Source organism: Meles meles, chromosome 4, assembly GCF_922984935.1.
Source record: "Meles meles chromosome 4, mMelMel3.1 paternal haplotype, whole genome shotgun sequence".
In the NCBI taxonomy this organism is placed as follows: domain Eukaryota; kingdom Metazoa; phylum Chordata; class Mammalia; order Carnivora; family Mustelidae; genus Meles; species Meles meles.
Genome location: NC_060069.1, coordinates 68,167,618 through 68,190,436, shown reverse-complemented (window position 1 = coordinate 68,190,436; position 22,819 = coordinate 68,167,618). Strand labels below are relative to the sequence as shown.

Genomic DNA, 22,819 nt, shown 5'->3' with positions numbered 1-22,819 from the left:
GGCCATGGGGCAAACAGGGAACCCACAAGAGCATAGACTCAGAGCTAGAGTGCCCAGGAGGATGAAATCCTCAGGAATGGTCAGAGACCTTGCAGAAGAGGAAAGATGGGGCCGAAGGTGACATCAGCTTCTCAGATTTTAAGGAGCAATATCACTTGTCCTGTTTTAAATGGCCATGATGCACATTTGGGGTAAAGATACTTTAAATATAAGTATTTCTTCCACTTGAAATGAGCTTGGATAATTTTAGAATTCCCTTGTCATCTCAGGAAATTATGTATATCTACAATTAGAAACATTCTATTTTATGTCAATTTATTCATCTAGTCTTACATTAGGCTTTATTCAATTAACAAATGTATTTTGGATATCAATACAATTATTTACATTTTACACACTGTTTTACGTAATTATTTTTTAAAACTTTTTTCTTATTGGATATAAAAACAGACATTTCACACTTTTAACTGTAACTGTGAGAAATTAGCATGATTGTTCTTCTCACAGCGAATTTTCCTGCTATGGGTACTGATAATGAAATGAAATGCTTTTGCGTAGCTGCTTGGCCTTTCTATTTTTTAAAAAACATTTCCTATTTATTGCTTTTAAAAACTGAAAATATACTTAAAGAAGTGTGAATTACGCTTGGCATTAAAATGCTGTTCAGAACCCACAGTAATGTAGGACAGCTGGACTAGCGAATGCATGAAGCTACTAAGAATTGTTTTGTACCTTAAACAAAAGAGCCCTGTAAGTATCTCCTGCTAGTTTTAAGAATTTGTGTTTATTTTTTTCCGAATTATAGAAACATTTAATTCTACTAATCCGCCCTTCAAATGCAAAAACTTACCACATACAGAGTTACAACTTTAATAAATGGTCACACGGTAGCCAACAAGAGACGGAAATAGAATCAGACTGACACCTGGCTCCTGAGTACCAGGCAAGCATTCAGTAAATATCTGCTGATTTAGCAAGAGCTTTGGTTCATGAAGTTCATGTCTTACTACTACTGCCCTAATCAGTTGAGACAGAATCAGCACTGGCTAAGTCGTCTGTGTGCTGCCCGGAGGGGTTTGCTGAGGGTAAGAGCCTGAAGACAGAGATTAAGGAGTCCTCATCCTCCTAAAGTGCTGGGCATCCAGGATTAGAGCTCTGGGTCAGGGAAATCCTTCCTGAATGCAAACCTAAGCAACGGTCCCCTCACGCACTTGGGATTACCAAACACACTGCACTCTCAATGCCCGTCTGCATGTGCACTCAAGAGCATTTCATCGGCCGTGCCAAAGTGACCTTGGTTCACAAGTTGTCTGGATGTTTCTAAAAATAGAAGAGGATACCCTGAAAATGGGAAAGGTGACATCTAAAGACTTGTGGGTTTTTAAAATGTCATCTTGGGGGGAAAAAAGACTTATGGGTTGATCCCATGACTCCCCAAATGGTAAATTTGTAGAAATCTATATTTGGAGGTCAAGCATGTACCTTACTGATGAAGGGGGAAATCTGGTCAACCCCAGAATATTTCCCTGGAAGTCTCCTGATAGCATTTGCTTTGAAATATAATTTGATTTAGGGTGATGAAACTATTCTGTATCACACTCCAGTGACAGATGTACATCATTTTACATTTGTCAAAACTCATAAAATGTACAAAACTACGAGTGAGCCCTAAGGTTCACTGTGCACTTTGGAGGCAGTGATGTGTCAATGTGGGTTCACTGATGGTACTACTTTCCCAAATGTACCACCCTGGTACAGGCTGCTGCTAGTGAGCAAGGTCATGCCTGTGGGGCAGGGGAAGAGAAATGGGAACTCCCTGTTATGTCTACTGGGTTTTGCTGCGAACCTAAAACTGCTCTAAAAATAAAGCCTATTAAAATATATATATATTAAAAATATACATAAAAATATATGTAATAAATATATTTATTTTTATGTGATATATTTTAATAGTTTAATTTGGTTATAATTTCTATATAATAATTTATATACTCTATAATAATTTAACTGATTTTAATTTATCAATTCAACATAATTTAATAATTATATATAATTTTCTATGATTATATATATACATATATATATACATGTATATACGTGTATATATGTGTATATACATATATATATATACACCTTTGGGAGGTGATCTAATCACCTCCCAAGGAGCCACCTCCTAAGACCATCATACTGGAGATTAGGTTTCAACACAGGAATTTGGGGAGAGGGCAATAAAAATTCTATAAAAAAGTGTATATAGCACCAGGCAATGATATTTTTTAAAAGAAAATTTAGGCCCCCATAAATATGATGGTAGTAAGTAAAAAAGCATTTGCTCACATGTGTAAGGATGAAAAGGAACTAGGGAAGCCAAGTGGAGCTGAGAATACTCAGGTGTGGCAGACGTTAGTGACTCCTCCCTCCTGGAGACCTCTGTGGCTTAGGGATACTTCTCTAGACATTGGAAATAACTTATATTTTAGGTAAGAACTTGGAGAATTGTTTTAAAAAATAATAAACCACTCTATCAGATGTATAACAAAATTTTATAGATCACATTCAATCTCCTTGGTTGGCTCTGCAAAAAGCAAGCAAGCCAGACCCAAGGGCCATAGAACCCAGAACAGTTATGTTACCAAGGGGGGCTTTAAATTAGATTTAAATTAAATAAGACTTGTCTCTGATGCCTCATTTCTTCATCCCCGTTAACCCAATAGCCTTGAGTTCCCTGCTTACTTCACTAAATGTGTGCCTGACAGTGAAAAAAAAATCCTGCTGTGTTGTTGCAGACAATGGACCCTACAGAACCTCGTAGAAATATGCCTATACCTGGTGAGCCTGGCACTCCAGAAGAAAGGCATTTGTACCAGTTATCTAATGGAATGACATTAGAAGGTAACCACATCGCCTCCTCAGCACTAGACTTGTTGCTGCCCTATTCCATACCCCCTGGGCCCCTTCCAAGTTCACCTACAACTGTGGGGGGGGGAACCTTTCCTGTATCAAGCACCTGTACCTCTCATCTTGTTAATCTGAAGGCTTTCCTCCACACCACAGGAGTTCATCCCTTGTAGCTCAGGCATAACCCAGATGGCTATTAATCCAACTCTTTGTCTTTCATTGGGACAATTCTGAGGTGTGTTCCACAATTCTTGGAGATTCCCCAGCAGGGCTGAGACCCAGTTGCCCACAGTAGTAACTCACACGTTAACTCACCCTTTAGTGGATTTCCCCTTCCCTTCCCCCCTTCCTCCTGTGGGCTTCTTGGGATCACTACCTGCTTTCAAGCCCTTGTCTTGAGGCCTGCCCAGGGGGACGCCAAAATAAGACAGTCTCATCTGCTTTGGGCAACTGATCTCCATGGCCTTTCCCTCAGGTGACATGTGTGAGGAAGAGGGGTTGTCAGCATCTAGGCAGTCCTTGCTCTGGAGGGGTTCTGTACCTCTCCCTCTCCTCCTCTCCTTCCTCCTGATTTGTCTCCAACATCACAGAAAATGCAGGATAAACACTATATTTTTTAATTTTAAAGATTCTAACTCATTCATGAGTAAATTCAAACTTCTGCCGGAGACAATTTATGACACCAATCAAAGTTCAGGAACACCAAGTTATGTCCCACATTGTTCTTCTGTGAAATGAACAAGGTGGGAGAAGATGGTTGTGATCCTGACCTCACATGGGGAACCTGAGATCTCACGGCATGAACAGGGTCCTTGCCAGAATTGCAAGTCAGGTCTGACACAGAGACCACCTGTGTTCTTTGCTGGCATTCTCACCATGGCTGGCTAACACCTGGCAGGTATTTTTATTCTAATCCTGACTGGTCACTAGCCTCTCTGAGGCCACTATCAGAAAGGAAATGATACTGATCTCACAGAAATACAGTGAAAATAAATCAACATAAAGAAGTTTTTTAAATATAGGAGTGGTGAAAGCCTTTGTTGTGTGAACTGTGGACTTGATCAGTAGATTTAGGTTTAGAAAGAAACCAAAGAAGTGATTACTTATTTCAATACCATTGCAGTTTTGGTTTTTGAACCATATGAGCGTATGAACTGCTTAACAATTAAATCGAATATACATATGAGAAAGGAAAAAAGAAAGATCACTACTTTGAAAAGCAGAACATATTCTTCCTAATTTTCTTTACTAAAAACATAGTTTGGGAGGGGGTGTCCCTGCGTGGCTCAGTTGGTTAAACACCTGACTCTTGGTTTCTGCTCAGATCATGATCTCAGAGTCATCAGATGGAGACTGGTGGGAGGGGTCTCAGGTCTCTGCGCTCAAAGCAGAGTCTGCTTCAGATTCTCTCCCTCTCCCTTTACCCCTCCCCCAGCTCTCTCTCTCTTTCTGAAATTAATAAATAAGTAAAAGCTTAAGAAATAAAAAACTTGAGACCACTTAAGTTTGGCAAAATAAATTGTCACCCCAGTAATCAAACACTGACCAGATGGCAAAACCCAATCCAAAGTACGTCCATAACATGAGGAAAGAATGTTGTGGTCCAAGCGGTATGTTGGTCACAATAATAAAACAAGAAATAAAAACAGGTTTTCAGAAGAAACTTTCTGAAATTAACAAGTAATAGCTTAAGAAATAAAAAACAAGGGGCGTCTGGGTGGCTCAGTCGATTAAGCATCCAACTTTGGCTCAGGTGGTGATCTTGGGGTCCTGGGATCGAGCCTCCATCAGGCTCCAGGCTCAGAGAGGAGTCTGCTTCTCTCTCTCCCTCTGTCCCTCCCTCTGCTCATGCTCGCTCTCTCTCAAATAAATAAATAAAATCTTTTAAAAAATGAAAGTTAATTAAAAAATTAAAGATAGTTGTAGGTATTTTGAATTTTTTTAAGTGACAATTGAGGATGAAGGAAAGAAGCTAAAATGATCTGCTTGACTAGTACTTCTTTAATATTTAAAATTATTCAAAGGACATTAATAATTAACAGGAAGATGTAAAGCAAAATGTTATCCTTTAAACAATGGTCCCTTTTTCTGATCATTAGGTTCTGCAGATAAAGTTAGGAATCCTTGTGTTTATGTACATTTGGATATAACTTGATCACTTGTTCTAATTAAATATGGTCTTATCCTGTATCCACTCTAACTAGATATATTTTTAGCCATTAAGAAGATTTTCCCCTTCTTTTCTGTTTTATCAATTAAATAGGAATATTTTTCTGAAGATTGAGCATATGGGAGAATATATGCATTTGTACCTCTGAAATATGAATATAAAAATAAAAATTAGTGGGGAGACATCTGCATTTCTCAGTTGGTTAAGCAGCCAACTCTTGGTTTCTGCTCAGGTCTGATCTCAGGGTGGTGAGGTGGAGACCAGCGTCAGGCTCTGCGCTCAGTACAGAATCTGCTTGAGTCCCCTCCTCTCTCCCTCTGCTCCTTCCCTTTCTAAAATCAATAAATAAATCTTAAAAAAAAAAAAAAAAAGGAGGTTGGTATTTCCAGAATCTTGCAAGGCTGGTTTAGCTTTATTATTGCTTGTAGTGTGATGTGGTATTTCCTGTGGGCTCATTGACAAATTCCAAGGACAAATGGATAAATGACTAAGTTCTACAGTTGTACCTGGGTACTTAAAATGGAGGGGCTTTTATGTAATTTAAAGCTTATTATAGCAGTCTCCCCAAATGTTGGGGAAATACAAAAGGTGTTCATTGTGTTCAAGAAAAATTCCAATAGTTCACAAAAGGTAGAGTTAGTTGTTAACATATCTCTCTGATCCCTTCTAGAACTCCATCAGTGGCGAGAGATATTGATGATAAATCCTATGATGGCCATGAACCCTTTGTTGACAGCATCAGGGCAGCAGAGAATGCCACTGGTTCCTTCACCATTTGAACCTCCAACAGCAGACAGGTATTTCTTTCCAGTATACTCATCTGGTCTAAGGAGAAAATGGATGATCATTAACTTTTCAAATGATCATAACTCCAGTGTTGCTTCTTGACTAATGTTATTTCCCTGATTTCGTGTCCAGTCAGCACACTTCCTGCCACTTCCCATTTAAGGCCTGCTTGATATATTCACTCAACACTTAGCTGATGAGCACTTGCCCTGTGGCACCAAGAGAGGAAACATAAGCAGGGGGAGCGGGAGAGGGAGAAGCAGACTTCCTGTCAAACAGGGAGCCCGATTCAGGGCTCGATCCCAGGACCTGAGATCATGACCTGAGCTGAAGGCAGGTGCTTAACAACTGAGCCACCCAGGCTCCCCATATTTTGACGTTCTGAGAAGAAAATCATATCCATTATTTATTGTTGTTCGTGGAGCATCAACAATAAATTTGGACTTCTTGAGACCACTGAAGTTTGGCAAAATAAATAAATCATTACCCAGGTAGTCAAACACTGTCCCCAGATGGCAAAACCCAATCATGAGGAAAGAATGTTGTGGTCCAAGCGGTATGTTGGTCACGGAAAATCAAAGAGCAGTATTGATTTGATTAGATCTTGTTTCCAGACATTCTTAAAACGTTCTCTTCTTGCTTTATCTGTTGTGCTATCAGCTGAGTCAGTCCTTCCTTAGTAGTTCTTTCTTACCACATTTCTACTTAAACCAATGGAGGCTGCAGGATTTTTACATTTCATTTTGGGAAGAGATGATAGAATTCTGTCTGGCAATTAAAAAAGCTCATGGCCAAAAAAAAGCTCACTGCCTGTACAATGGGAAATTTGTACTATTCCAACATCATTTTACCTACTTTATATCTTTTTTCCCCTAGAGATTTATTGCCTTCCACTGTAGCTCCTCCTGACCCAAGACAGTTCTGCATTCCTCCCCAGTTTGGATCTTCTGTTCTACCAAACGCAAATGTGCCGAACATGTTGTCTAATCGTGTCTACCCAGGTATGGGCAAAAAATGGCTCCAGTCTGTGGAGCAGCTGTGACCTGGGCGGCTGCTTTATGCTTGCCATCATGCCATCAAATTTACTGCTAAGTTTTGGTGGCAGAACTCTGTGGCGGTAATGCCTGTAGGTTCTGTACTTGCGACCTAGATTTAAATCACGGTTCTGCCACTGTGCGCCTGAGTGTAAGTTGCTTAACTCCGCCAACTGTCAAGTTACTGGTGAATAACATGAAAAGTTGCACTATTAATATCTGTCTTATCTTACATGTGAGGAGCTAAGGAGGTCACGAGGAGATGAGATCTGAGAGTTAAAGGGGTTTAGGGCTGTTTGTCTATGGCCTGACAGGTCATTGCGGGAGTTCGCCTTTTATTCTGAGCAAGAAGCAAAGCTTTTGAGGAGTTCAAGCAAAGGAGGCACGTGGTCTGACTTACATTTTACTAGGATCACTCTGGCAGCTGTGTCTAGGACAAACTTGATAGGATCAAAGTTCTGAGGATAAACTGATGGGAGTTAATGGGCTATTGGAATAGCCAAAAGATTATGAGGGGTTGGCTCGGGGTGGTGACAGTTCAAGAGCAACATGTGGTTGGTTCTATAATAATTTTGAAGGTAGAAATAACAGGTTTTCTTACAGTTTAGAAGTTAGCTGTGTGAGAGAGAGGTGTTAAGGAGGACAGCAAAAATTTTGGTCTGAGCAATAGGAAAGGCAGAATTTCTGTGTTGAGGAAGAGTGTGAGAGGAACAGAGTTCTTGGGGTGGAGAGATGTCGTAGGCAGAGTTCACTCCTATTATGTTTGAGGCGCCTAACCAGTCATCAGTGGGAGATGTCAGGAAGGCAGTTAACTCCTAGAAAGGACTTCTGGAGACAACCTGGAGATATAATTTTGGAAGTCATCAGCATAGATGAGGCTAGATGAGATCGCCCATAGAACGAGTGTAGATAGAGGTGAAAAGGGTGATTCCTAGGACACAAAAGATCCAAAAGGTGAAAAGGAATAAGCAGGGAAGAAACAGGAAGAGAAACCAGTGAGGTGAGAGGACACCCAAGAGAGCCTGGTGGCCTTGACAGCAAGGGAAGAAGTTGTAAGGAGAGAGAGCGAGCATCTATGTGAAGTGTGCCAAGTAGATGAAAACTAAGGATACATGACTAGATTTAGCTAAGAGGAGCTCATTGGTGATCTTGATAAGAGCAGTCAGTAGAGTGGTATCAGTGAAAACATGACTGGATAAGGGCTCGAGAGAGATTAGGAAGTGAGAATTTCCACACGATACTGAAGATCAGACTGATGTATCTTATCTCCCCAAAGCTATATTCATGCATTTCTGTTTGTCCTTGCTCTCCAGTTCCAACAACTCTCAGTAGATAAGAACAATGTGAGTGAAAAGTTTGACACAAGAAGAAATATCATTGGTGTCAGGGCCAGTGAAGACCAGCCTGCCTGGATTTGAGCATGTTGTGCCTGGATCCATTACGGTGGGATTGGGCAGACAATCCAGGGTGAGATATGAAACTAGACACACTCCCTGGAGTGATCCAAGGACCAAAAAGGTTGTCTCAACAGCTGATCCAGATAAAAGCCCCTTCTGGCAGCAAGCACCCAGTAAATCTATAGCCCATGGTTACAGGCAACACATAAACAGACCTTTGAAATAGTTTCATTGCTGACTCAGAGAGCCTGTCTTAGTGATAAAAAAAAAATCCAGAAGTTGCCAATATTTGGATATACACAAGCAAGTTGACCACCTGTCTCAGGGACATAGGTCAGGTCTCCTGCCTCAAGGCTGATGTAGCAGAGAGGGCAAGGGAAAAGTAAGGGCTGAGTCCTACAGAAACTGAGTTACTAAGTAAGTTAGCAAAACAGAAACTAAGAAATCTACTTCAAAAACCAAATGTTAGGTAGAATGGATTATTACAGCTGGACTAGCACTAAGTTTGATGTCGTCTATTCAGGAAAGAGAAAGAAACTTGGAATAGGTTTGATGGTTCCAAATTTCAGAGGGTCCTGGAATCCAGGTAATTAGAACTGTGCCCTCTCTACTGGACTTCTCATGAGAACTTTCTCTGCATCCTTTGCCAGTACCTCCTGGGTTGAAAGCTGCATGCATACCAGCTCCCTAAAGAAGAATATTTTGAAGCCACTGAATTATAAAAAATATAGGGCTTTAGAGTTAGGAAGATTTTAGAGGTCACCTCATTTAATCTCTGAATTTTACAAATGACAAATAATCTCCTTTAAAAAGATATAGTACGATTTATTTCAAGATAGGTTATTAATAGGAGTTAAAGGAGATCTTCTAGCTTAGTACAAAGTATGTACCAGAAACAGTTCTAGCCTGCATGATACTAATCCCCGTTAGGAAGAACAGATTTTCATATGTAAAACTATCAGTGAACAAAACTCTATTTAGTAAGTACAATTTGGGTGTCTATTATGTTAAAGAATGTACTGTAGACCTGTGCTGGTCTGTGAGGAGGTTGTGCAAATAAATACATATATAGAGAAACTTTTGCAATGATTTGACGGGGTAATTCTCTATTGATCTAGTAATTTTTTTCACTTGTATTTGTCCTTGTTTTCATTTCAACTTTATAAAAGTTCATTTTGTTATAATTTTTAAAAGTATTGGTCCATGATGGGTAGAAATTTTAAGAGAAAAACTTTTCCCTTTACCATAGATGGTTTGAAAAGCAACATATAGACTCTAAGTGCATTAGGAGAACAGAGAAAGAAGAAAGTCAATAGACTTAAAGTTATGAAGCAAGAATACAACCTTCAAATCTGTGATGTCACTGTTACCTCAAGATATTTTAGAAGACTACACAGAAGAATGTAATTTCTACTCAACATCATTGAAAACATTTTGGAAAATGTATCTTCCTCAGATACACAAATAAGTCCACATAGAGAGCTTTATATCTTACCCATTAAATCACTGCATTTATTTCCAGACATTTTGATGCATAAGAAGCACTTATTTACTTTTTTTTTTAAAGGTCAACTAATTTCTCTTATAGCCAAAAAAAAAAAAAGTTACCCATTTTTACTTCAAAAGCTAGAAGTGAAGAGATCCACAGCTCATTTAATCTTTTTTTCTTTTTGATGTATGGCAGGAAAATGTCACCAATCATGAGACCCATACTTAAAGAAAAATAAAATTATCTAGTATTTATCATTCCATCACTAAAGTGACTCTAAGATGCTGAACAGCAATTATCTGATACTATTTCCAACATTGTGCTCTACTGGAGGGTTTTGTAGATGCTGTTTTAAATCATTACATTTTTTGGTATTATTTTAAAATAAGCATTCCTAATTTGTTCGTGGGGTGAGATGATGGTTTTCTTTTTTAAGGTTGGGGCATTTTACCACCTGAATCCATAAAGGCAATGGCCAGAAGAAATGAAATGATTCAAAGGCAGCATACTGCCAGGTAATGAAACAGTGTTGTTTTATTTATTTTCTATTCACTCACTTGTTCGTTTATTCATTTGTTTTAGACACATAGATAAGTAGACAGAAAGATAGATAGAGAGAAAGATAGCTAGATGATAGTTTTTGTATACATACACTATTCATTTGTTATATTTGTTTATTTGTGTATATTATACACACCCTAATCATACACATATTATATTATGTATATTTGATAGAGTTCTGATTATATGCAAAAAGTATTTCAGGAATATTACAAACAGAAATATATACAAACATAGATTCAGGCTGGTTAAAAGCAAGATTGGAAATTATGTAGTGAAGCTAAGCCGGTAGATCGTAAGAGTTTAAAAATGTCTCACAGTTAAAATGCCTACTTGTGATGCCTCTGAAATTCATATCAGCCCTTCTATTTTAAATGACTTCAGTTCTGCCCAAACATAGGAGCCACGCTTGCCAACTCCACTTCAGACTCTGTGAGCAGAGCCCAGACAGCCCCACGTCAGTGGCCCCCCACAAAGGCCTTCTACTCTAGCAACTGGAAAGAAAAGACAGCAATAATGATAGGGCATGGCCCTGGGGTACAAGAAGGCATTATCCTCAGTTTTCTCATCACTAAACCCCAGTGGGTCCAGGTGATAACCAATAAGCAAAGTAAAGTAAGCAAAGCCCTCAACAAGTCCTCCTACACAACTCCTGCCGGCTGCATTGATTTATAACAGTTGAGACTTGCATTGACTTACTGCCTGCCTTGAGTCCCACTGTGATTATACTACAGGGTTTAAAAACCTCTTTCCAGAATTTTAGTTTCTTTGAGGATTAATCTCTGGCAAGAAACTACCCTCTGCTATGTTATTCCCATTCCTGCTGAATTTGCCAGACCTATTAGAATTAATGCTTTAAAAACTGGCCTTGCCTTTCCGTTGAGAGATTCAACTAAATCTCTCACCGTCGGATCTTTATTCCAAACTCTCCTTCCCAGTGAATTTTGGGGGAGCTCGTATTTCCACCCAACACACTTCAGATAAGCCGTGTGAAGACTCAGGAAAAGCAGAGGTCCCATCTCAGAAAAGGCAGAAGTCTGTATTTAGAAACACAGTCTGTATAAGACTATTTCTAATGGTTTTCTTCAGGTGTATAAAACATATTGTTCTGTTTTTAGGATGGAAATGGAAATGCATGCCATTTACCAACAAAGGAGAATAGAAAAAGTGAACCCCAAGGGGCTAGCAGGCCTAGGGATGCCATTCCTCTATGGCTCCAGTGTCCCACCTGGCCCAGCCCCCTACCACGGCAGAAGCATGCTTCCTGCTGGTGACCTGCATTTTCACAGAAGCACCCTGAGAAATCTTCAGGGAAACCCTACGCTAGTGGCGACTGGTCCACATTTTCTAGAGAGCTGGGGTCAGAAATGTCGTCGTCTCAGGAGAGGTACAGGGAATCAGAAAGTTCTAGACAGCGATACTGAGAGCTCCAAAAGTCAAGTAGAAGAAAAACTCTTAGGCCAGACTCATGGGATTTCCTATGAAGAGGATGAATATGCAAAGGAACCAGAGAATGAAGCTCTCAACGACCAGAAGTCAAGTGAAACCAATGAAAAGCCAACTACAGCTCTTGCCAACACCTGCACGGAGCTTGAGCCCTCCCATAGAAAACCTTGGGGAGCTCATGGTGCACCTCTAGAAGCAAAGGCCTCCTGGGATGGTGCTAAAGAGAAGCCTTCAGAGCAGGGCTTCTCAGCCTGTGAGGAAAAGAATGGTGTTTGCCCTCCAATTCCTCGACCAGTTCTGCCAGGTGGGTGTCAGAGGCCAATGGCAGATCCTAATGAGCCACAGGTCACCAATCCCTACGTTATTCCGTAATGCTCTATACTCATCATGTTTCCGTAATTCTCTCTTTTCTTAGTCCTATTGAGATCTATGTCTTTTTGAAGTCACTTCTATTATGTTAGCTCCACTAAAGCCATATTAGTGACATTCGTATCTACTCCTTTGTAGCTATAGAGAGAATTTTCAGCAAAAGCTAGGAAGGCAAGGGTGAGGAAGGGTGGGGAAACCTATCAACATTTTAAATTAAAATTTTAATTTCATTGGCTGCTAATTTTTTCAACACACAATAGAGGGACTTCTTGCTTTAAAGCATGAATTCTATCTCCCCTGTATTTAAGTGTAGAAAACTATGGACAGTGAAACAGAAACATTAACTTTCAGTGCCCATTACTGTGGTGATACCTTCTTACCTGAAAGCTTTAGCACACTACGCACCCCACCCAAACACACACTGAATAGTTTTCTAGAACTTCTTTAGATAAAAATATTTTAAAATACTGGGATTTGGGGGGAGGGGAGGGGGTCATGGTCACTGAACCAACTTCTTGCCTTACAAAGTGTTAATTTGCCATTTTTGAAGAATACGTATCTAAATTCCTGTGTCACCTAGAAAGCATGATAAATCACAAAACATTATAGAACATGATAGTGTTCATCTGGAGAATGAAATCCACATGGCATGTCTCTTGGAATTGTAGAGAAACAGAGCAGTAGGCAACTTCTTTCTTTATTTATGATAATGCTGTCATTAAAGATCTTTAGGGGAAGAAAAAGAAAGGAGATACTCAACTTTTAAGAAAATGTCTCTCAGTCTACGGCCATACTACCCTGAACGTGCCTGATCTTGTCTGATCTCGGAAGCTAAGCGGGGTCGGGCCTGGTTAGTACTTGGATGGGAAGAAAATGTCTCTCAGTATGTTTTAAGGAGCCTATACATAGATCTATAGGGACCTAAAGGGACCCTCTGTGGGAACAGACAGATTATGAGGAAATTAAGAACTGTACTCCTAGCTTCCCCCTTTTCCCTGGAAATTTTATATCACCAAATCATTTCCTTTGCATTTTTAAAGGAGCACACCCACTGGCTACAATTGGGGAACATGTGTCCTTGCATGAAGATATTCAGAAATGGACTGTGGATGACGTGTACAGCTTCATTAGTGGCCTTCCAGGTTGTTCAGACTATGCTCAGGTGACTTAACACTGAAGTGTTTTCATGAAAATAAGACACTTGTAGGAAATATACTTCCTAATGAGTTCTGTCAAACATGTATTTTTCTCTCAGAGAGAATTCCCAATAATCTGCCCCTTCATATGTCACTGGTTGGTGGGACAGGAGCCTGGAATCAGTGGAGCTTGGGTCTTGTTCCCGCACCCCATTTGCAGGGGAGGCTGGGAGAGCCATGTCTGTCTGGCTTGTTTCTATTCTATTAAGACTCCCAGGAGGTTGGAATTCAGCCCAAATTAAAGGATTCAGTGGACAAACATCCAAAAACAGGAAGAAATGTCTACTACATTCCCTAGTCTTCTGTATAACAAATACTCTGGGGGTACACACTTCTGTACCAGAAGTTTAAGGCTATTCATAATAGGTAATAGAAATATATCCTTCATTCTGAAAAGGGTAACAGGACGATAGATCTGAAAAAATAGGTTAACTATTCTAAAATTCTATATGTATGCTGGGGCAACATACAAAAGTGCATACACACAGATAATTAAATCTGGTAGATAAAACACTATATTTTTTTAGTTATAATGAACTGTCAGGACAGTTGGAAAGAGACTAGTTTCACTCATATGGGAAAATAGGTTAGCCAGTTTTAGAGTTTATGTCAGTGCTATATTTTCATACATAAATTTTATTTTTTAAGTGATTTATGTTCTTAAATATTTTATTTGTTTATTTGAGAGAGAGAGAGCGAGCACAAGCCAGAGGGCGCAGCAGAGGCTAGAGGGAGAAACAGATTCCCTGCTGAGCAAGGACCCCCGATGTAGGACTTGATCCTAGGACCCTAAGATCATGACATGAGCCAAAGGCAGCCGCTTAACTGACTGAGCCACCCAGGCATCCCTGCAAGTGATATAATAACACAATTTTAAGTAACAATTTGCCTAGTAAATCTGGTGTCATTATCTTTGGTTTATATATTAAAGGAAAAGAAAACAAGGAAAGAACATTATAATTTAACATAATTAACAGATGTTAAAAATAACTTTTTTCAGCTCTCAGTGTTGTGATCATTTTTTACTTCATTGTAATGCTGTCAATTCTTCTACATTTTCTCTTTTTTTTTCTGTTTATGGGATGTATGGAAAAATTAGAGTAGTCATTAAGAGTATGGCTTATGAAACCAGAAAGTACAAGTTCAAATCCTGGCTTTTGTCCCATGGACATTGACAAGTTGCCTACCTTCTTGGTACACAGTTAATCATCTGTAAAATGGGTATACTTGTATAATATATTCTCAAAGGATTGTTGGAAGCCATGAAGAGGGCCTCACACTTTATAAGTACTTGATAAACATTAATTTTCATCATTTCTATCAGAGGCTTCTCAAGAGAACAGAACCGCAGGTTACTTATGAAGCAAGCTGTATTCTTCAAGTCACCTACCTTGTCTTTTTGCATACTTGATGAAAATTCCTGTCCTGTTCTCAACCTATTCAGCAAGTATAACATTATTGTTTTACTAGTCATTCACCATGGGGTAATCACTTTTTAAATGTATCTGTTCCACACATCAAGTGCCTCATCAACCACTAGGAAAGTTACAAAATTTTGATAACAGCCAGAAATAAGCAACCCTGTGTGTAATGAACATGTGATCTCTGACTTCTGGTGGACGGAATCTATTTGAACCCTCATCTTTCTTAATCAGACATAGAAGTGCTTTTGATAATAACCACTCTTGTGATAAATGATGCCACGTGTGCATTTCATACTTTATCATCCTCCACGTCCTCTTGCAGGCACATAGAAGTCACATAAACACGAGTACCCCAAACTTGGCTGACTCATTATCTCTCACCAACAGGATGTCAGTGCTCCTTTCCCCACCCCAAGAAGTGGTACAATTATTTCTAGGTGTTTCTCAAACATGGTTAGGATCGAGTTCTGCTCTTGCTTCCTCATTAGTCTATTGCCTTCCTGGGACTGCTGGCAAAATCAGCCGCAAGAAGGCCACTGCCTTGCTGGGCAGAACCCTGCCATGCTCAGTGACGGTATGGTGTGCAGAAACGGAGAGAATGTCCCTGGACACAACAGAGTGCAACAAGCATCAAAGCAGCATGGCTCAGACGCAACTGCCACTAAATCCCTTGTCTAGTATGTCACAGCCTGGGGCTACCCCGGAGTTGCACTCCCTGTCCTCCCCCCACATCCTCCAACCCTGTCCTCTTCTTTCTCATCTCTGCCTTAGGTGGCTACACAGCAGCCTCCTGCAGGTATCAAAAGAAATCCAGAAGAAAAGAACCACAACTAGAACCCGAGGCTGCTATGCGAATGAGTTCTTTTAAACAGATGTAGAGAAGGGGTTGGTAGCTCACTTGTTCAGGGATGTCCAGGAGACATTCTAACACATCTTATTTGTTTGTTTGTTTGTTTGTTTTTTTAATGTTCAGTAAATCACTGTATAGTACATATCATTAATTTTTGATGTAGTGTTCAATGATTCTTATTTGTTCTAGATGATTCAACGGTAAAATATTCTCTCTCTAAAAATAACTGAAATCACTGAAATAATGGGTATGTTTATAGGGTGCCCTTGGCCTCAACTACTGTGTTGAGAATGAGGGGGGAGGGACATCCAAGTGACAGTGGAAAGTTCTGCAACTTTGCCTTGGGGCCAGGTTCCACCACCAGAGCTGAGGGTCAGGCCCTGCCTGCCAACCTGCCTGGGTTTGAAAATGTATCCCTTCCCTGAAGGGAGAGGCGTCTGACAGTGAGTTTACCAACTGAGGGGGGTGGTGAGGTGGAAGTGAGGCAAAGGAGGAATTTCCAGGAGAAGGCCAGGAACCAGAAAGAATTTAGCACAGTTGGGATTTCGAGAGTAGTTCCTGGAAGCACAGGCGAGAATGGCAGGACAGGAGGCTGGAATAGGGGAAGGTGCCAGGTCACCAAGAGCTGGGGACAGCCTGTGAGGGATTGTGACTTTATCCTGAAGGCAGTTGAGGTTTTAAGCATGAGTGGCATGCCTAGCTTTTTATTTCAGAAAAGTCACTTAGGTTGCTTTTATGAAAACGGGTTGAAGGTGGCAAGGCTAGTGGGGAAGCCCTAGACCCAGGGTAGCACCAGATGGGTGGGTAGATAAGAACACCATCTAGGATGTCTGCGTGGCTCCGTCAGTGAAGCATTTGCCTGCGGCTCAGGTCATAATTGTGGAGTCCTGGGATCGGGCCTTGGGGAGTCTACTTGTCTCTCTCCCTCTGCCTCCACACCACTGGTGTGCTTGCTCTTTCTCAGAGAGAGAGAGAGAGAGAGAGATAAGACAAATAAAATCTTAAAAAGAAAAAAAGACAACTATCTAAAAGGCAGAATTAGCATGATTCAGCTTCTAAGTCTCAGGGAGACTTTGGCATAGAGAGACATTCATTGAAGCCAAAGACTGAGGTAAATCAGGAAAACCTAAGAGGACCTGAAGTAGAAGTCTCAGAAACCCAAACACAGAAGGACTCAGATAGAGAAATAGTAGCCTCAGAAGTGAATGGGGGAGGAAAGGCAAAGAGTCCCTAAAAGGGAGATGCCTCACAAAGGCAAGGAAGACCATTTTTCATGAAAAAGTGGTCAACAATGTCAAATGCAGCCAGGAGCACCTCTGTGGTTAGGTTGCTGGGCAGAATTAGAAGTTCCTTTTTGGTGTTTGTTTTATTTTATTTATTTATTTGAGAGAGAGAGAGAGAGAGAGAGAGAGAGCAAAGCAGGGGCAGAGGGAGAAAGGGAAAAACAGGTTCTTCACTGAGCAGGGAGTCCCAGGACACTGGGATTGTGACCTGACCTGAGGCAGATGCTTAACTGACTGAGCCACCCAGGTGCCCCAAAGAAGTTCTCTTCTCTTTCTTCTCTCCTCTCCTCTCCTCTTTCCTTTTCTTTTTCTTCCTCCCTTCCTTCCTTTTCCCTTTCTTTCTTTTCTTTTCCTTTCCTTTCCTTTCCTTTTCTTTCCTTCAACCTTCCTTTTTCAATTAGGAAGTTATATGGTCTGCTAAAAATGAGGGAGAATTCTGTAAGGTCTTAAGTTTAAAGAGTGTGAAGAAAGCTTGAAAACAGAAAAAACAGATCACATCAGTAAATAAAGGATTGCTGAGCAGATTGAAGCTGGAGATCATGAAATTACAGTACTGCCAGTCTGCCCGGATTTTTTGATTCACCTTTTTATCTGCCTGGAATCTTTGTCCACGAGCAGCCTTCCTAGTTTCTGGAAGAAAAGAAGGAATGATGGCATCCACTCCACAGTCAGAATAGAGAGGGCCCCCGGAAAGGCCCAGAATGATGGTTCTCACGAGCATTATCTCTCCTCCCCTTGCTATTCATCCAAGGCAGTGGACAGAGGCTGTATCTGTCTATGTGAGAAGTGAAATTTGTCTGCCATTATTTTTACCCACAACCCTTTACTCAGTCTGTTAGTGCATTCATTGAACTGTCCAGCAACATTTACTGCGTATCTACTACGTGCCAACCATGGCATTACAGGGCCACTGGTAAATAAGACACTGACCTGCCCTCAAATAATACCTACTCCAGGTTGGACTTGAGTCCCATAAACAGAATTATAATGTGCTCTAAGAGTAATGAAAGGACACAGACAACTTGCCACCAGAGCACAGAAAAGAGAATAATATAAAATGAGAAATTTTATAATATTTCATGTCAGCCTCAAGCAGTCTTAATGTTTCCTCCAAAACTTCAATACCTATATATAAAACAAGAATTTTTTTAAAAAACACATGAGACAAAATTAACACCTTTTGTATTTAATAAGGTATTTAAAGATCATGCAATTGATGGGGAAACCTTGCCGTTACTCACAGAGGAGCATCTCCGAAGCACTCTGGGATTAAAGCTAGGGCCGGCACTGAAGATTCAATCACAGGTATGGTGAGTTCTTGTAATGAAATATGCATCAATGGTATGAGACTTAAGAGAAATCTGTTATTTTTCTCCCGTTGTAGTATGCACAATACCTATTTGACTCTTTATGAAAAATTGCCTGTGTGGGTGGGGACATGATAGGAGTGAGGGAGCCGGAAAGCTTTGGATGGAGTAGTGGTACCCGTTCCTAGCTATAGCTGGAAGGCACAAAGCAGTGGTATGCTGGTTAATGCTTAACAACTAGTTCTCTTCAAACACAAAATGAACGCTGATTTGTAGCATTTCATTTCTATAGGGCAAAACTCCCAATCTGACTGACAAACTCCTAATGTAATGCCACTGAATACAGAATTGGGAAGAAATGCACAGCAGTACCCCATTTGCGAATATTTTCTCTATATGAAGGGACCTAAATGAACTCAGAAGTAAAGATAATAATAAATAACAGTGTGGGGCATCTGGGTGGCTTAGCCAGTTAAGGGTCTAACTTGATTTCGGCTCAGGTCATGATCTCAGGGCTGTGAAATTGAACCCCACCTTGGGCTCATTGCTGGGTGTGGAGTCAGCATAAGATTCTCCCTCTCCCTCTGCCCCTTCCCCTGCTTGCATGTGTACACACACTCTCTAAAACTAATAATAGTAGTAATAATAGTAAAATAATTCGGTAAAAACAATTAAGAAGTGATGAGTTTTTGAGTATTTATTACTCGAGTTTTCAATATAATGCATTTAATTGTAAGTTTACCATAATTTAACTTCTAATAATGCCATGCTTAACAACTGGCTTGCAAACTTCCAAGGAGTTTCTCTACTGGCTCTTGAGACTGGAACAAGCTAACTCGAGCTCACCACTTCTTGCCATCTCCACTGCTTCATTTGGGACTAATGCTCCATTATCTGTCATTGGATTACCGCTTTAGCCTTCTGTTCTCTCTGCTCTGCTCTTGCCACCACCAGCATCTAGTCACAAAGCAGTTAAGGATGATCCTTCTAATACATAAGACAGATCATGTCTCCCTCCTCCTCTAAAGTGTGCCTTAGGTCCCCATCTCCTTTAGAGGAAAAGCCAAAGATCTGTATTATTTGTGCTCCTCTCCACCCACCACTCTCCTTAAATTCCTGACCTCATCTTCTACTTCTGTACCCTCCCTCCCCTGCAGTTACTCCTTTTGACCAGTTGCCTCTAGATGCTGCTTGAACGTGTGGGCACGTTCCACCTTAGGGCTGTTCCCTCTGCCTGGGATGCTCTTCCCCTGATACCTTCGTGCTTTCCTCCCTCCTCTCCTTCATCTGTGCTCCACATACCTGCTTAACGAAGCTTGCTCAGATCACCCTATTTAAAAGTGTACACAGCCTAACCCCCATGCATACTGCTGCTATCCCTTTTCTGCTCTTCTTTTTTCCTCCTTAGCACTTATAGATCATACAATATAACTCATTTATTATATTCATGTTTATCGTCGATTTTCCCCACCCCACTAGAATGTAAGCCCCATGAGAACATAGATACTTACCTGTTTTGTTGACTGATGTATTCTTAGAATATGCAAGACCAATAAATAGGTCAAAAATTATTTTTTGAAAGAGTGAGTTTCCTAAAAGTGAAACCAAGAAGCATCAGCTAATTCTTCCCAGAATTTATACAGGACTGCACTTTTCTACAATGCTTGTTTTATGCAAAATACAATGAGATTTGAAAATATCCTTCAGGGGTGCCTGGGTGGCTCAGTGGATTAAGCCACTGCCTTCGGTTCAGGTCATGATCTCAGGGTCCTGGGATCGAGCCCCGCATCGGGCTCTCTGCTCCGCGGGGAGCCTGCTTCCTCCTCTCTCTCTGCCTGCCTCTCTGCCTACTTGTGATCTCTCTCTCTGTCAAATAAATAAATAAAATATTTTAAAAAAAAAGAAAATATCCTTCAAAAACCATTTTATCTGCCTAAAAATTTTAGGGAAAAAAGTTCTTTACATCATGTAAATACTTTCATGTTTTCATTGGTATTCTTTTTTTCCAACTTCTTATTTTGGAACAATTTTAGATATAGAAAAGTTGCAAAGATAGTACAGAGAATTCACCCAGTTTTTCTTAATGTTAACATCTTACATAATGTGGCACATTTGTCAAAACTAAGAAATTAACATCAGTACAACATGGTATTCATTTTTAAAAGATTTTATTTATGTATTTATTTATTTTCTTGAGAGAGAGCCAGGGAGTGCAGGAGAAGGGGTGGAGGCAGAGGGAGGGGAAGAGGGACAAGCAGACTCTCCGCTGAGCAGGGAGCTCAATGCGTTGATCCCAGGACATTCAGATCATCACCTGAGCTAAAGTCATTGCTTAATGGACTGAGTCACCCAGGTACCCCATATTCACTTTTAAATAATTTATTTTTCTTTAATGAGGATACTGTATCTCTTGGCAACTTTAAAATGACACTGCAGGATTTTTTTCTCAAATCCAATTTTCTTTAGCTTTAATTTATCACTTAGGCTTTTTTTGGTTTTTTTTGGTCTTTATAATGTGGCTAACTCCAAGTCATTCTCCCTCCCCCCCCCTTGACTATAGTTGTCATACAGTGTTACATTATCCAAGTCTTCTCACTTGCCATTAGTATTAACCCCCAAATCATTTTCTGAGGGCTGTAGTCATTTCTTTGGCTCCCACCTGACGTGTCTCAGTGCCTCCATGGAGCCCAGCTGAGCTCTAATGTCCAAGCTCCTTCTGTCTGCACAACAGGACAGGGCTCCTACAGGAGTTGTGGGGGAAGGTCTGACTGATGCCAGACATTCCACCAAATGGAACAGTTGTAGAGTCCTTGGGATTGAGAACTTCCAGGCATCCAGTTGAAGTAGCAGAATTGGAAGATTCTGGGTAACATCTGGAAGACCCAGGAAGTGAGCGAGCATGAGTTCATCAATGGATAAGATAACAAAGTCTCAATCTCCAAAATGGGAAGCAGGGGAAAAATTCCATTACAGTGAGCCCTGCTAAGAAGAAGGAGACCCCCTCAGAAAACCAGAAACTTAGAAGGTGGACCTGGCCAGGGCATAGAAAGAAAGGGGTAGGAGAGGAAAGAGTTACTGGAATTTGAGTACCTAGATATTATTAGAATGGAGGAAGCTGGGTTTGAGCTGTGATAATGTGAACAACATAGAAATCACCTGGGTCCCCTTGAGGGTCAGGTTTGTGTAGGAGCCCAGTGGATGATACTGGGGCATTGAGGCCCAAAGTGGCAATGTTTATGTCTCAACACTAAGCCAGCTTAAAGCCAGCTGTGTGCTGAGGTCGTCTAACAAATTATAGCCTGGGCTTGGAGAGGTTACCAGTTGGCCATTAGTAAACATGGAATGGTGTGTCTGTAGGATCTCTTGCAGGACTGTTAGAAAAGGATGAGGTGGACTGAACTCAGAATAAAATAATGGTATACCCAGGTGAACCACAGCAGACCCAGGAATGGGAATTTGGAAGTTACTACCCCCTTGATATCTAGTATTACAGTAATAAACACTGTATGCTACTGAGAGAAAGAAAAGGCCCACCATGTCCTAGAACTGTGTCCTTCACAACTATACAGATGGCCCGTGCCTGAAATTACCTCAACCTCCCTGCCCTCTGTGGCTAAGCAGAGTATGTTGGGTTACTGGAAGAATCTCTAGCCTTAACTACTGTCACCATTTTGTCTTCAAAGGTATCTCAGCATGTGGAAAGTATGTTATACAAGAAAAGTCTTTCACTTCCTACCAATACAAAACAAGCATTTGATCAACCAGCAGATACATCTCCTCTTTTGGATTTTAATTCCTGGGGTGATAATACATTAGACATCCCTTGTTCCCAGGATATAACAATTCCTAAAGGAATTGAACGAGATAGCATGAGAAATTAAAACCCTCAAGGAGCAAGAACAGTCTTAATCAGTTTTCCAAAGAGTCTAGACATTCTGAAAGGCGTGTGAGGGTTTCCCGGGATGGGATGGAGGCTGGGAGGGAGAGAAGCCAGCCCTCCTGGAGCTCTTAGAGACCTTGCCTGAAAGGCTTCCTAAAGTGACCTCAGAGCGAAGTAGCTAGAGGGGTATCCTTGGAAGCAAATGCTAAACGAAGGAGAGAATTTGCAAACACCAAAAAAAGCTACAGTTGGATGTTTCCATGTGGAAATCTCTGAAGAAGCCAAAAGAACCTGTATTGCATAAAAGAGCTCCTTATCTTTCTTCACTCATTTCCCATCCTCCAACCCAGAAAGAGACAAAGGCAACCTCCAGCAGTTGAAAGGAGGTAGAAGAAAAAGTGGTGAAGTGCAAAAAGGAGAAGGAGAAGCTGACGGCAAGGCCCCCACTTTTTCTCATTTCAGGCTTCCAGGCTGAAGAAGGATCAAGTTAGGGAAGAACAGAAACTTGGACCTTTAAGTTCAGAGTGATTGTTACTCAGCATTTTCTTTCTGACATGGAACTATGTTATGACTAAAAATAACTCCTGGTTATCTGAGAGGGAGATGAAAAGCCATACTGCCCACCTCACATTTCACCAGAGGGTGGGGTAGAGTTATCTCTGCAAGCAGGTTTGAGTTGGCAGGAGGGAGGGAAGAAGATGAAAGTGGCTTTCCGCTTGTCCCTGTGGA

The 22,819-nt window shown here is 40.8% G+C and overlaps 1 protein-coding gene across 1 annotated transcript; it reads left to right on the top strand.

The window, feature by feature from the left end:
* Window positions 1-5,779: 5,779 nt before the first annotated feature.
* SAMD7 (sterile alpha motif domain containing 7) lies at window positions 5,780-22,091 on the top strand. Its single transcript, XM_046001678.1, has 7 exons — window positions 5,780-5,865; window positions 6,731-6,855; window positions 10,211-10,289; window positions 11,454-12,085; window positions 13,191-13,312; window positions 18,098-18,208; window positions 21,894-22,091. The coding sequence occupies exons 1-7, from the start codon at window positions 5,780-5,782 to the stop codon at window positions 22,089-22,091; spliced, it is 1,353 nt and encodes a 450-aa protein (XP_045857634.1).
* The last annotated feature ends 728 nt before the right edge of the window (window positions 22,092-22,819 follow it).

Bases quoted from the DNA above. Each gene is read 5' to 3' on its own strand.
- SAMD7 (XM_046001678.1), top strand. From the start codon at position 5,780: ATGGCCATGAACCCTTTGTTGACAGCATCAGGGCAGCAGAGAATGCCA. The intron at 12,086-13,190 runs GTGGGTGTCAGA...GCATTTTTAAAG, and splicing joins TCCTCGACCAGTTCTGCCAG to GAGCACACCCACTGGCTACA. The intron at 18,209-21,893 runs GTATGGTGAGTT...TTGTCTTCAAAG, and splicing joins CACTGAAGATTCAATCACAG to GTATCTCAGCATGTGGAAAG.